This window comes from Paroedura picta, chromosome 8 (genome assembly GCF_049243985.1).
Source record: "Paroedura picta isolate Pp20150507F chromosome 8, Ppicta_v3.0, whole genome shotgun sequence".
In the NCBI taxonomy this organism is placed as follows: Eukaryota; Metazoa; Chordata; class Lepidosauria; order Squamata; family Gekkonidae; genus Paroedura; species Paroedura picta.
In genome coordinates this window covers 59,993,824-60,008,446 of record NC_135376.1, presented here as the reverse complement: position 1 = coordinate 60,008,446, position 14,623 = coordinate 59,993,824, and the positions used below count along the sequence as shown (strand labels likewise).

At 41.0% G+C, this 14,623-nt stretch overlaps 1 protein-coding gene across 1 annotated transcript in view; it reads left to right on the top strand.

Annotated features, from left to right (window-relative positions):
• The window catches only part of CHST15 (carbohydrate sulfotransferase 15), an 88,237-nt gene extending 74,227 nt beyond the window's left edge, over window positions 1–14,010 (top strand). Inside the window, exons 6-8 of the mRNA XM_077350024.1 lie at window positions 8,585–8,741; window positions 11,745–11,892; window positions 13,426–14,010. Of these exons, the coding sequence (XP_077206139.1) occupies window positions 8,585–8,741; window positions 11,745–11,892; window positions 13,426–13,616 (496 nt within the window). The 3' untranslated portion in view covers window positions 13,617–14,010. The remainder of the gene's footprint in view (window positions 1–8,584; window positions 8,742–11,744; window positions 11,893–13,425) is intronic.
• Window positions 14,011–14,623: the final 613 nt, after the last annotated feature.

The following is a 14,623-nucleotide window of genomic DNA, read 5'->3' as shown; positions in this document are numbered from 1 at the left end:
CTTATTTTTAAAAGGAAGGGCAAAGTTGGTAGGGCAAAGTTGCTGCTGAGGAGGGTGGTAGGGAAAATGGTGCTCATATTTCAGAAACGGGAAAGTCCAAACATTCCATCCCATATGGCAGCTATTCAGTTTCGTAGCAGTCTTTTACAGAACAGTAGGCTTGGGGAAGAGCACAGAAAAGATGGGGGAAACCTAAGAGGTACACAAAAACACAACACGGGGATACTAGAAATAAAACTACTTCCCAGTAGAATGCAAGCCAGGGCAAACAACCTTTGTGAAAGGGACCATTCTCTTTCCACCATGCATACAACCCTTTGTTTTTTGAAGGCTATATGCCATAGCCTAGAGCTGTCTGCTTCTTCTCTGTGGAAAATGCAGTTCTGTACCATGACAAGAAGAGCAGAGGTAATAAGATTATCAGGTACCATCATTTCCTTAACATTAATGCACTGAACTTAATAATTAATGGTCCTACTGAAAGGCATTCTATTCAGATATTGCTAATTTAGGGTTAATATAAAGTATCAAGACTTTAAGCCAGCACAACTGGGGCAAAAAAGTATGTCAAATAAAAGCAATTCCTCTATTTTATGCCAGGATTCTGTTTCGTCTGTATTCTCTTTGGTGAACATGTAGTCAGGTGCATCGTAGTTAATTCAAATGGATTATGGTAAGGTATAATAGTATAAAGTTAGTAATAAGTAGCAATAGCAGCTGAAATACTCATCAGCATAGATTTTGTACAGATGTCCCTCAAAGCAAACACAAAAAGATGATAAAATACTATACTAATTATGTAGACTTCCCAGAAAGAGAGCCAATTAGGAGGATTTTTCATTAGGCATTTGTCTTTTAAGAATCCCTTGATGTAGGACTTCTGAAGCATTCCACTGTGTTCCCATTCCAGTGGACCTTCCAACTGTCTTCAGTATGGATGCCCAAAGACATGCAGTGTCTGAAATGCTCTTGATTCTGGGGAGTGTGAAAGTTCTAGCATGTGGAAACTCTGAACATGCCCACAGCCACAGATATCTCTGATTAGCTGTATTCATGTTATGACTGCATGCCCTCACAAGAATTAATGAAATCAGTTGTACTTAAAACTGGGCATTTAAAACAGGAAAGAAAAAAATGCCTTGTAAACAAACAGAACCCAGCAATTCTTCCTGATTGGAATAGGTACTGGGTTTGCCTTACATTAGTTCTCCATTAGTCTCTAGCTACATCACAGAATGCTGGTATTAGCTCGTCCAGTACCGAAAAACTTAGGGCCTGCAAACATTGGGAGGTAGGGGGTTAGTTTGAAAAAGGAAGACACGACACAATTCATTGGCATAAATGGCCACAGCTTTATTAACACACAACCAAACGCATAGGGTTGGGGCAGCAAGGGTATGAGCCTAAAACTAGCAGTCTGCTGACTGCGTGACTCGCATCACCCAAAGAAAGAGCCCATCAAATACCTCGCTGGGCTATAGGTCTCCTCCTTGGGTAAACCTAAAGCTAGGGAGATGACCCCTGTGGAGGGCCAAAGGGCGCAAACATCTTCGGTTACCTCCAGAGCCATCTGGTCATGAAACGAGCTCACAGGCCTTACCCATTGAGTCTGCATGCATCTTGTTACCACCCCCCCCCCTTTACGGAGGCCCCACTCCCCGCTGGGATGCCGATCGCATACCAGCTTCCATCAAGATAGGCTCATACTCTTGTGCACATTCTGCTGTGACAAAATATAACATTAACCAAAACCCAAATAAAAAACAGGGGGGGCGGGTGGGTTGCTTGCCCATGTTTCGGGGAAGAGGCGGGAAGGGACCAGGCAGGCATCCTAAATGGACTTTCCAGCCCCGCCTCTTCTGACGCACCATGGGAGCTGTGGCACTGCCAGGCCCCCCCCCCCCGCACTGCAGCCATCTCCGATGCTGCTTCCCACTCCTACCCCCCACACCGCCAAAAAGCGGCACGGGTAAGTCTGTGGCGCTCATTGTTTGCATGAACCAGATCAGAATGGGCTCTTATGCATTTTATTTTTCTTTGCCCTTCTGTTTTGTAGAATATATTTTGATAAAGAGTTATATATTTTTAAAAGGTTCTTTGCATAGGGGGAAGCCTTAAGCTGCCTATAATTAGGAAAGCATGGTTAAATTGGAGAAGCATACAGATGAAATAAACATCCTTGCTCAGTTTCCCAGCCTCCTTCTGCCCACACTGTTGAACTGTCAAGATACACTTCTCTTACCCAGCTCACTTTATCTTCCTTGATGCTTTCCAAGACTTAGTGAGTTGCATGTAAATAAATATGTTCGTGTAGGAGTGTTGCAAAGTACTGGATTTAGTGTAATGGCTGGCTTTAGCCTTCCTGTTTTCTCATATCTTCCAGTTTCACTGTCAAGTATTTCATACACAGTAAAACAGGCAACTGCCTAAGGCAGTAACATTAAGTGCTGCCAAATATTCAGTGCCTGTTTATTATCAGTGAAATATAAGCTGGGAGTGGCAAATTTCCTTGTTTACCCACATTAGATATCCAGCTGTTTATGTGCTGCATTCTTCTGCCATGCCTTACAGAGCTAGAATCATAGAATCATAGAGTTGGAAGGGGCCATACAGGCCATCTAGTCCAACCCCCTGCTCAACGCAGGATCAGCCCAAAGCATCCTAAAGCATCCAAGAAAAGTGTGTATCCAACCTTTGCTTGAAGACTGCCAGTGATAAGTAAGCTACTGTGGTAAGTAAGAAGCATTTGTCTCAGATCTTTGGTTGGTCTCACATCTATGCTGCTATGAAAATGTGGCATGTGGAAAGAGAAAAACTTAAGACTGAAAAGATTAATCCAGATTAAAAACAGACTTTGATGAACAAGTGGACATGAACACATCTTTAAGCGACTTCGAGAATAATTTTACTGCTTAACAAACCACACCTGCAAGGCCAGATCTACAAACTACTTCTGAAATATGAAACTGAGTCAGAACAAGTCAAAAACTGCATGATCAAATGGATGTAAAACCTAGGCAGAGTCTGCACTTACTTTCTTTATTCCATTGTCAATCCTGTTGAATTCAGATCGCTTTGAATTCGATTCTTCCTCTCCGACCCCCCCTCTCCATTGAAACAGGAAAGTCTTCTGCACGTGGTTAGGGTAATTCAGAAGGGGGGAGGAAGCCAAACCTCTTTCTTTCTTTTCTTGAAGGGGGGGGGGGGAGAGGAGCCAAGCAGGGAGACTCTTTCTTTTCTTGGAGGGGGTGGGGGAGAAGATTGAAAAAGGCAGAGGAGGGAGGAAAAATCCAGGACCGACAGAAATTGAGAGAAATTAGGGGCTTCTCCTTTAAGGCAAGTGTGTCACATGACCTGGTGTAGCCTACCAGAGGTTCTCTACCACAGAGCTTTCTTTCCCAATGGATATTGAGGATTAAAAGCAGTCTGAGATATCACACAATAAAGGTAGGGTCACACCGGATCAATCCTTCTTGCTGCAGAAGGAAATTTTAAATTGCCCAAAATCCAAACGGAAATCGCATTCTGTGTAGAGGGCAGGGACTAAATCGATCTGGGGTTGGAATAAAAGCTCTGTGCAGTTTACACCCTAGACTTTACTATTGCCATGGAAGAATGGGAATGAGTATGGTCCAAAATTCCTAAACAAACTAACAGTCAGATTTTAAGGGAAAATTGGTACAAGATGTTCTATAGGTGGTATATCACCCCAAAGGTTATTGCAAAAATTTTAGCAGGGTTTGATAATAAATGCTGGAAATGTAATAAAGAAACTGGTTCTTTTTATCATATATGATGGGATTGTGAAAAAGCGAAAACTTACTGGGCCAAAATACATATGGTGTTACAAGAAATATTGAAAATGCGGTTCCCACTTAATCCTGAATCTATGTTGTTAAGCTTTCATCCAAGCATTTTACCGAGTTCTTCCAGAATCATCTTCTTTCATGCAACTACGACTGCGCGGTTGGTGTGGGCAAAACACTGGAAAGAGCTGGAAACTCCAACTACTTCTCTATGGCTAGACACATTAGCAGACCTAGCAAAAATGGCAAGACTTACTAACATGATTAATAAGAAACCACTTGAAGAGTACGATGAACAATGGTGTTATTACTTGGGCTTCCTTAAGAAAGATAGCTAGTATTAATTTTTAGGTTAGGACCAAGTATAATTGATAATGTGATGGGGATTGACCATACTGTTTCTTAAGATAGTACTACATTATGTTTCTATTATGTAACAATAGTTGCTTTGCTAGCTGGTTTTTCATTTCTTCTTTTTTGTAAATGCTTTATATATAACAAAAATAATTTTGTTAAATTAAAAAAAAATTTTTTTAAGACTGAAAAGAAGACACTGTTACATTCTCTTCTCCTTTAATTTGTTCTTGTGTTTGGTATACCCCTCGAAATAACAGTTGGTGTTCCACTGGATGAAAGAGCATAAAACTTCCATAATCATATGATTTATAACTTTGTTTATGATTTTTTCCTTAAAAGAAAGCATTAGGAAGCTAAATTAAATAGCTATGGTTATGTGTTCTAAGCATTCATCCATGCTATGTATACAAAGCTAGAGCTTTACAGACCCTAGAGAGATATATGATTTTGCAGCAAGATCAGGCCTAGGAGGAAGGGTAAGGAGAGCAGGGGGACTAGAAATCTAAGGGTAAGAGGGTGGGAGACAGGAAGACCTGAAGTGTAAACATTTGGACTGAGGAAGTGGATGCTAAAGGGAAGGGGAAAGAGATGGAAAGCAGGCTTTGAAACAGGTAGAGATCAGGAACTGAAGGAAGAGATAAGCTAATGCATAGGAAGAAAAGAATAGATTCAAATGGGTAGCCATTTTGGTCTGAAGTAGCCCAATAAAATCAGAGTCCAGACCAACAAAGATTTATTCAGGGTGTGAGCTTTCGAATTTTTCATTTGACGAAGAGTACTTGCATTCGAAAGCTCATGCCCTGAATAAATCTTTGTTGGTCTTAAAGGTGCTACTGAACTCTGATTTTATTAGGAAGAAAAAAAGACAGAGAAAGGAGACATGAAAGAGTGATTCTGATGTGACCCAAGGAGCACAGGTACAGGGCTTTTTCACTTTTAATGGGCACAAAATAGGGAAATCAGGAGAACAGGAGAATCAGAAGTAGTAATTTATCAGTGGAGCTTTGTGAGGCCACCAAGAAAGTGGAGCATGAAGTGCATGGGAGCTGAATACGCATATTCCTTTTGGCCGCAGGATTCTATTAACATATAATGTTTTTGATCGTCTTCATGTGCAATTTATGCAAAGGTTAATGTTCACAATTTCTCTGTGAGGGTCTTGTTCTTGAATCAAGGGTTGCTACAATAGGGTGCAAACATGCAACATTCCTACAGATTGGCAAATACAATTGGCACAGCTCCTTGTTAACATTTATTTAGTGTCATTAATAATTTGTTAGGCCTTAGGCTGACAGATCTTACAGTTTGCACGACACAAATAAGACAAGCATGGAGGGAGGGGGAGATAATGAACACTCAAATATGTAGTAGGAGTGGGATAGAGGGTTACCAGGCAGCAAGTAAAGAGAAGCTGGGAGAGATAACAAAAATGGTTTTCTTTGAAAGTTCAATGGGTACATAGCTTGAAAAATAGGATGGGTTTGAGATCAGGGTATCCATGTAACAGAAGCTATGTGAATGTGCTGAAAAGGACAATATGGAAGAAATGAAGTATGAGACCAAACACTGAGCCTTTTAATAAGGCAGTGGAAAATTTCATCTCAAACTGCACCTCCTGTATTCTCTTGTGTTCCAGTTAGATTTCTCAGACAGCCTTCTCCTTGGGTATCCTTATCTAGGATAGTCTGTTGATAACAGTGAGGATAGAGACATTCTCTGTGGAAGGACGATTCCAGAGGGCATTTGAGTGGATGGTGAAATATTTTTTCCCCAGGCTTGGCTGTATTTTAGCTGTGTGTGCTGACTTTAACAATGTGTATCAATTGACTTTTAGTTTGTTGTTGGATGCTTATGATGTTTACGTGTCCTTGCAGCTTTTGTTGTTTGTTAGCTGCCTTGAGTCTTCAGGGTAAGGTAGAGGAAATATTTTTAATTAATTGATTAAAGGGAACAAAAACAAGAATGATGAGTTACCAAAAAGACGAAGGAGAAAGAGCAGGACACAGAACGAAAGAACCAAGCTTCGGCAGTGTCTGTAAATTAATTGATGAAGAAACTGAGAATCAAAAGAAAGGATTGCATTTGACCAGGTGAAATTTCTTCTCAGCTTTGGCAAGAGCTGTTTTGTTGGAGTAGAATGGACAATTTCAGGAACTCTGAAACATGATCATAAAATGAGTGCATGGATGTGAGCTGAATAGAGCCATTCATTGCAAATTCATTGACTATATCTGCTGGCAAACACTTTTCCTCCATTTTCTGACATGTGCATTAACACACACATCTTTTTACAATAAAATAGGTCTCTGTGCATATAACCCTTGACCATACAGTTTCGCTGCAGAATGAATTATGAAATATTAAGAAACTGAGGAGATCAAAGAGAGGCAGCTGATTATGTCAAATGCAATAGAAAGACCAATGTGGATAGAATGGTAATTTTTCATTGAGCAGGACATGTTAAATTGAGATGGAAGGAGAATTTGCAGGAGAAAACAGTATGTTGACACAGAGTTAGTATAATGTAATGTCAGGTTACAGATACAAAAAGATGTGACAGACATCATGTCTATAAAATGAAATTACAGGCTCAGGCAACCTCAATTTGTATTCGCCCTGTGTTGGGAACAAATAAGAGGTTTAACCCTTCGAACTTGGCTCAGTTTTAATAATCAGTATTGGTTCCCTACTCTATTAGCTTTTTAAATAGCAAAAATATGTGTACTTTAAAAATACACATTTTTTCCCTTTAAAATGATTAATAACTAATAACAAAGCAGGGAACCCACTTTCAATTAGCAAAATCAAGTCCTTTCTCTACATGGCTCTGAAATAAATCAAGGCTGCATGAGCTTGCATTTTATGGATCTGTTTTTGCCTGGGTCACAGGTTTAAATGCTCACTGATTGATGGAGCTTACTGGGTGACCTTGGCCAATCAATGTCGTACCCGAGCCTATCTCACCTCAGTGCTGTAAGAGTAAAATGGAAGGAGAACCATGTATGTTGTCCTCAGCTCTTTGGAAGATGAGCAAAATGCAAATGTGACAGACAAATGGAGCACTAGAGGGTGAATAGAAGGGGGAAACTATGATGGTTAATTTTAAGGGCACAAGAGGACAGTGGTGTTTAAAATGTCCAGTCTCACAAGATAGGACAGTTATAATTTAGACAGACAGACAGACAGATAGATAGATAGATAGATAGATAGAAAAAATTAGTAACAATCAGATTCTCACAGGTTATGTGGAAATATATACCTGCTCCAGGGCTCCTGTTCCTTGCGTCTGCTTCTTCACCCTATCTTGAAGGCTTCCCTCACCTCTTCCCTGCTTCCTCCTCGCTGTCTCTCAGACAACCAGACACCCATGCAGACTCCTTCCTCCCCCCACTTCCCCTCCCTTTCCGCTCCTTCCCTCTTGTGCCAGGAGGGCTGTGAGAGGGAATGGGCCGGCACTGCATGGTACAGAGTGCTGCTTGCACTGCTGCTACCACCTGCCATCTTCTGTGGTCCTCTGCCACCTCAGCTGCCCACCCCACAGCTGTCTCTTTTGGGCCCCTACCACCAGTGGCACAGCTTTGGCCTCTGCTACTGTGGCCTCCCATGCTCCCGCCACCACCTCCACTATTAGCTGCCTTCCTGTCTCTTCTGGCGGGCTCGGAGGGTGCAGGGTGGACGGACATCACATAGATAACAATTTCCATTTTCTCAGGCATGCCAGAAGATGTGTTCAACATCAATCAATCAGTCAATCGCATTGTGTGCACATTGATAACGTGGCATTGTGCTGATTCGTCATATATGTTCTATGTAGTAGAAGTTGGCTAGATGAAGGAAGAGTGCTCCTTCCCCCCACCTACTAATTGTCCATCCATTGTTATTTTTCCACCTCATTTAAACAGTATAAGGAGTTGTAAAGATATACCACAAGAGGAGGATTTTGCAATGGTTATTTCAGCTGTGCAGTATCACACTAGAATCCTATGGCAATTTCAGGGACAAAAATCAGTCTATTCAAATAAACTCTGGTAGCAATGAGAAAGGAGGAAGGAGATATTTGAAAATTGAGTCCTCTAGTGAAAGTCTGTTGTGGCTTCTTTGCTAGGAAGGCAGCGTGGACCAGCTTAACAGTTGCTCTTCACTTCTCTGCACGGAGTTCTGCTTGAGCTGCCTTTCATCCCCCACTTGTCTGATAGTCTCTAGATCATCTCTTTTACCAGAGATTCTGCTAGAGAACAGCAAAGCAAAAACTGATGACATAAAGGTTTGTTTGTTTTTGTAAATGGGCCTCTTCTATACATTTTGTTTATTTCCCAGAAAAGTATCTGTCAGTTTATTATCTTTATATTATGTTTTTTTATGGTGACACATGGCTTGATTGAAATCACAGTTCACTTGGTCCTGTGCTATTCATTTTACAGACTGTATTCGGATTATCTCTACTTTGCAAGTGCTAACAAATCTGTAGAGGACTTCCATGAAAAAGTGGCTGAGTCACTACAGCTGTTTGAAAATTGCCTGGTGGATTATTCCCTGAGAGCTTGTGTGTACAACAACACCCTCAACAATGCCATGCCTGTGAGTATGCTGTGGTTTAGATTCAGCCTGATGCATAGGCCAGTTTTTCCCAGTGTGCGGAAACATCCAGGAAGCTTATAAAAGCAAACATGAACCTCATCACTGAGATTTTCCTGGGTCATAGCACTCCAGACTGCACATGGATGGGCATCATATGATTAAATGCCATTCAGAAATCTCTGCATGTAAAAACACTTGCATGTGAGGTAGAAGGATAAGCCTTGTCCCCCAAATGCAGCTGCTGTTTGCAAGGTTCTTTGTTTTTGTATAAAGTAGTATCCGTCCAAGTGAAGTGGTGAGGATTAGGAGTGAGCTTTGCTACCTCAGTGACAACAGGGCTATAGAATCATAGAACCAGAGAGTTGGAAGGGGCCATACAGGCATCTAGTCCAACCTCCTGTTCAATCTAGTCCAACCTCCTGGATCAATCTGAAGCATCCATAGTAAGTGTCCAGCCACTGCTTCAAGACCACCCCACCAGCTTCTTAGGCAGCTGATTCAACTGATGAACTACTCTGACTGAAATTTTCCCCCTGATATCTAGCCAGTACCATTCTACGTGTAGTTTAAACCCATTCGTCTGCTGCAAACAGGAACCTTTCTCCTGGCCTCCTCTAACAACCTGTCAAATACTTGGACAACAATCATATCCCCTCTCAACCTCCTCTTCTCCAGGCTGGACATTCCCAAGTCCCTCAGCATTTCCTAATAGGGCCTGGTCTACAAGCCTCAGGTCATCTTTTCATTCTCCTCTGAACTCTCCCAATTTTGTCCACATGGTTTTTGAATGGAGGCTTTCAGAACTGCACACAGTATTCCAGGTGCAGTCTGACCAGTGCGATATACAGTTGGACTGTGATATTCATTCATTCATTCATTCATTCATTCATTCATTCATTCATTCATTCATTCATTCATTCATTCATTCATTCATTCATTCATTCATTCATACAACTTATATACTGCCCCTTGCTGTGATGTCTCTTGTGATTTTGATGTGATGCTTCTGTTGATACAACCCAAAACTGGATTTGCCTTCTTTACCACTGCTTCACACTGTCTGCTCATATTTAGCTTACAGTCCACAAGTACGCCAAGATCTCATTCACACACAGAAGTGTATCTCCCATCCAGTATGCATGCTTCTCATTTCTGTGGCCCAGATGTAGAACTCTGCACTTCTTATTGATTTGCATCTTGTTCTCATTTGTCCACTTTTCCAGCAAGTTCAGATTTCATTGAACCCCCTCTCTATCTTCTGGGTGTTCACTATCCTCCCAATCTGGTGTCATCTGCAAATTTAATGAGGTCCCTCCACCCCCTTCTCCTGGTCATTGATAAAAATGTTGAAAAGTACCATACCCAGTACCAAGCCTTGTGGTATTCCACTTCTCACCTCCCTCTGATGAAATACCATTGAAATCTGCTCTTTGGTTGTGGTTTTCTAATCAATTTCCTAGCCACCTAGTCATCTGAAAATCCAGTCTACAGACCTCCAGTTTACCCATCAGTTGGTTACCTTAATTTCAGTAATGCTTCTGACAAAGTTCCCCATGATGCTAATCATGGGGAACTTTGTCAGAAGCGTTACTGAAGTTAAGGTAACCAGCTGAGTTTCTGTCACTTGGTCAAAGAAGGAAACCAGGTTGACCTGGCAGGACCTGTTGGAGACAAATTTGTGCTGACTTCCCTGGATCAACAAATTGTCTTTCAGATGATTGCAAATTACCTCCTTTAAAATCTGCTCCATTATCTTCCCTGCAACTGAGGTCAGACTCAATGGCCCGTAGTTTCCTGGCTCATCTCTTTTTTGAAGATTGGGATAACATTCAGTCTCCTCCAGTTTTCTGGCATATCTCCAGTTCTTCAAGAAGTCCTAAAGATGCTAGACAAAGGTTCTACATGTTTTCCAGAAAGTTCTTTGAGCCCTCTCAGAGGCACACTCATCCAGTGCAGACAGATGCCTTTCAACAACCTCTCTGTCTCTTTAAATCCACCACCTAGACACTATACTTTGCCTATTACCATCCCTAGACATGTCCATATACTTCTGGGGAAGAATAGAGGCAAGATATGTACTGGACCTTTCTGTTTTCTCTCTGTGCTCTGTCAGAGTCTCTCTATTTTCACCCAACAGCAGGCCTGTTGCCTCATTACCTTTTGCTCCTCACATATCTGAAGAAGCTCCTGTAGGTTCTTCTACCATTTAATAAATGAAATGGTCAGCCATGCAGGTCAGAACAAAAAGTAATTAAACTAACTGGGCTGAACTCACGTAATAGCCAGTATTGTTGCTATGGTCACTGAAATAAGAAGTTCATACCTCAAAAGGGCCATTTTATCTAAGGTTTTGTCTATGAGCATACTAAGCACCAAATTTGACTTCACTGTCCACTGCATGATTGGTATGGGATCTTGCAGCCATCTTGCAGCTGCAAATTCTCCACAATTCAGAAGCACTGAATGGATTTAGTTTGGAATGAGACTGCTGTGTGGGAAAGAGAAGGGACTCCTTATCTTCCCCCGTGGCATTTTCCCAACCAGAAATGGCCCATGGGGATGTTGCCCCCTTGGAAGACATGTACAGTGACTGCTTATACCTCTAGGCCATTTTGGGTTGGAAAAGCAGCACAGAGAAAAGATAGGATCCTCTAAATCCCCCTACGGGTCTAATCCATTAGGCTTCTGAAGTGGTTCTGAATATACTTCTCATGGGGAATTCACAATTGGCATCTTGTGTTAAGTATAACAAATAGGTATTCAGTTGTGCTGTTCCTTACATTATTATCCTTATATCTGCTGTGGAAGAGACTCTTCTCTCAGGCTCACTTGCACTCATTTTAAATCGCAGTGTAATTCCATACTGTTCTCATGATCCACCTGTGAGAGAAACATGACCCCCTTTTGGACTTGCCCCACAGTTTTAAGAACCTCTGAGATTGTAAGAGCTGGAATACATTTATTTTTTTAAAATGTGATTCCATTTTGCTTTTATTCTTGTAGGTACGACTTCAGGTTGGTCTGTATGTTGTTTTTCTCCTGGACTGGCTCACTGTTTTTAATAAAGATCAAATGCTAGTTCTCCGTTTGGAAGACCATGCATCCAACGTGAAGTATACTATGCACATGGTGTTCCGGTTTTTGGATCTAGGTGAGCACTTTTTCTGATCATTCAAGGTTGAGAATATTATTGCCAATTGCATGAAAATTGTTATATATTTTATAAAACTCCCCCTTTTCCTTTGGAGATGTTGGCAATTCCAGGCCTTAGCTTATCTGCATGGAGGCAGACAGCAGTAATAAAGGAGTAATCCCTCAAGTGCTTTTGGGGAGAAGTGGAAGTCATATTATTCTGCCTCTGAACATTAGCATGTCATTTTTAGTACCTATGTACTGGTCAAGTTTAAAAATATATATGAATTGGTGGGCTTTGTAAATGAGATATGAGCTAGTTTTCTGGGATATCATGTCTACTGGCTAGCTCTATTATTTGCTGAGCTTTTATTTAACTGGAAACTAAGCCCACTAATTTAGAATTTTGAAACTCGATTGCACTATATACTATTTAAATCTAGATTGATATCCTCCTTTAATCAAAGGAATATTCTTTTTGGATTTTATTTTAATTCACCTCTTCACACTAGCATAGGAAGACTTCACATATGAGTTTCCTGCAGAAATTTTTATTGTGCTTTTAATATATTTTTTATTTATACAGTAAGCTGTCTTGAGTTCTGCAAAGCAGAAGGACAGCTAATGAATGTTTTAAATAAGTAAATAAAATATGACTTGGAGGCATGTGTAATAAAAATGTACACGTGCTGTAAGGAGTGACAGAGATGTCTGTTTAATTACATTACATTACACCATGTGATTGTCACTAGCTACCGTGTACATAATATTTACTATATGATTTAGTAATGTCTGTATAGAGAGCAGCTTTCTGTGAATTGGCTAGCAAGCACAGAACAAATTGAGCTGCTCCAATAAAGGTGAATGTTTCAGTCTTGAGGAAGGTCACCCCAAAAAGTATAATGTTCTTGAGGTTTTCCACCAAAAATAGATTGGTGTCAGTTCGCATGCCTCTGTCCTCTGTGCTTGCTAAGTGAAATCAGGTGATCCTACTGCAAGCCTACCAAAAAATGCAAGTATAAGGAAGTTGCATTAAGAATGTATTTCAGCATTAGTCTATGCTGCTGAGTTTATTTTCCGAGAACAGTCAAGTCCTGAAGATTGATGCTGCTTGCCCCCACTAATTGATACACAAGAAGCTGCTTGTCTTTGTGTGTCTTTAAATGCAATTAATTTTTAAGTACCTGAAAGTCATTTAAATAGTGAGGAAGATAACCTTGGGCAGAACAGTTGCATGAGATTTTCTTGATGCATGCACTTTCTTTTAAGGTCTCTTTGGACACTACAACTTGTAATATAAACTCCACTCTTCCTACCTTCCATTTAAAGTAGTGCTCTTACACTACATCTTGCCTGTTCAGTGAAACAGAGAAGTCGCCCAAGACAAGGCATCGGCTTCAGATATCCTAAAGAAATAAGAAAACACGCATTGCTCAAATGCACTGTAGAAAGCACAAGCAGTCTAGGGCATTTTTTGTTCTTTAACTGGGAAATGTTTAAGAAAATGCGTAAAGAAAATCATACATGCATATTTTGGGGTTGTTTACTACAGGTACCCTAAGTGAAAAACAAGAAGCTCTAATTACCAAGAGTCCTGCATCAAACACAAGAAGGCCCGAGGATCGCAATCTAGGCCCTATGTTACCTCTTACAAAAGAAATCCTGAAAGATTTTTATCGGCCATTCAATGCAAAACTTGCTCAAGTTCTTTGTGATGAAGCCTTTTTATGGAAGAAGCCTTGATCTCTTCAGTGCCACCACACAAGTACAGTGCTTAGACAGGGTGGGAACCCTTTAAAAATTATGTTTTCCGGTGCAAGTAATTACATTTTACTCACTCGGTGGTCAAGAATGTCCGATGCTTTCCTTACTTCCCACAGAAACAACACAAAGCTCCAGAGTTATGAAACTCAGTTGCAATTTTTTCCCTCACCACAAAAGAACAGTGTACAAATGGTATGAAGCAGACTTACATTCTCTGGTTATGATTATGAAGTATAATCTCTTAAGCAACTTCAACACAGCAGTCAGCTCTAGCCATCTAAATGCACATTCATTCTCATTTTTAAGATATGCATTGCATTCTTTTGAAACTATTCAAAATAGCTTTTTAATCATTAAAATTAATTGATTTAAATCCAGAAGTCTGGGTGTTTTTTGCTTGTTTTAATTCAGCATCTTTTGATACAGAATTTCTTCCTTCATAATTTTGCCTTGACTATGTAACTCAGTACAGTAAAAGGAAACTGATATGACTTGTTTAGTGGGTTGCTGTGCTTCAGTAGACCCCAAGTACTAGGAATGACATACTTAAATATTAAGTGGAAGACAGGGCAGAGATGTAGTGCAAGGTTATCAGACTAACACAAGGAAGATCAGGATAAATGTAGGATAACATAGATGAAGACAGAAAAATCCTGATTTTGGTTTCAGTTTATTTAATTGCAGCTTTTATCAATATCTTTCACAGGATTGCAAGGCTACAAAAACACTTAGAGCAGTGGTCCCCAACCTTTTCATCACCGGGGACCGTTCAATGCTTGACAATCTTACTGAGGCCCAGGGGGTGTAGTCTTTTGCCGAGGGACATTGCCACCACTGCCTGAGCCCCTGCTCCACTTGCTTTCCTGCCGGCGCCCCTGACTTCCTGCCGCCCGCTGGGGGGGCACTGCCAGCAGCAGCTGCGCGGTGTCATGCCGAGGGGGAGCCCCAGCCATGGCGGCCGCTGGAGAGCACCCAAGGTGAGATGG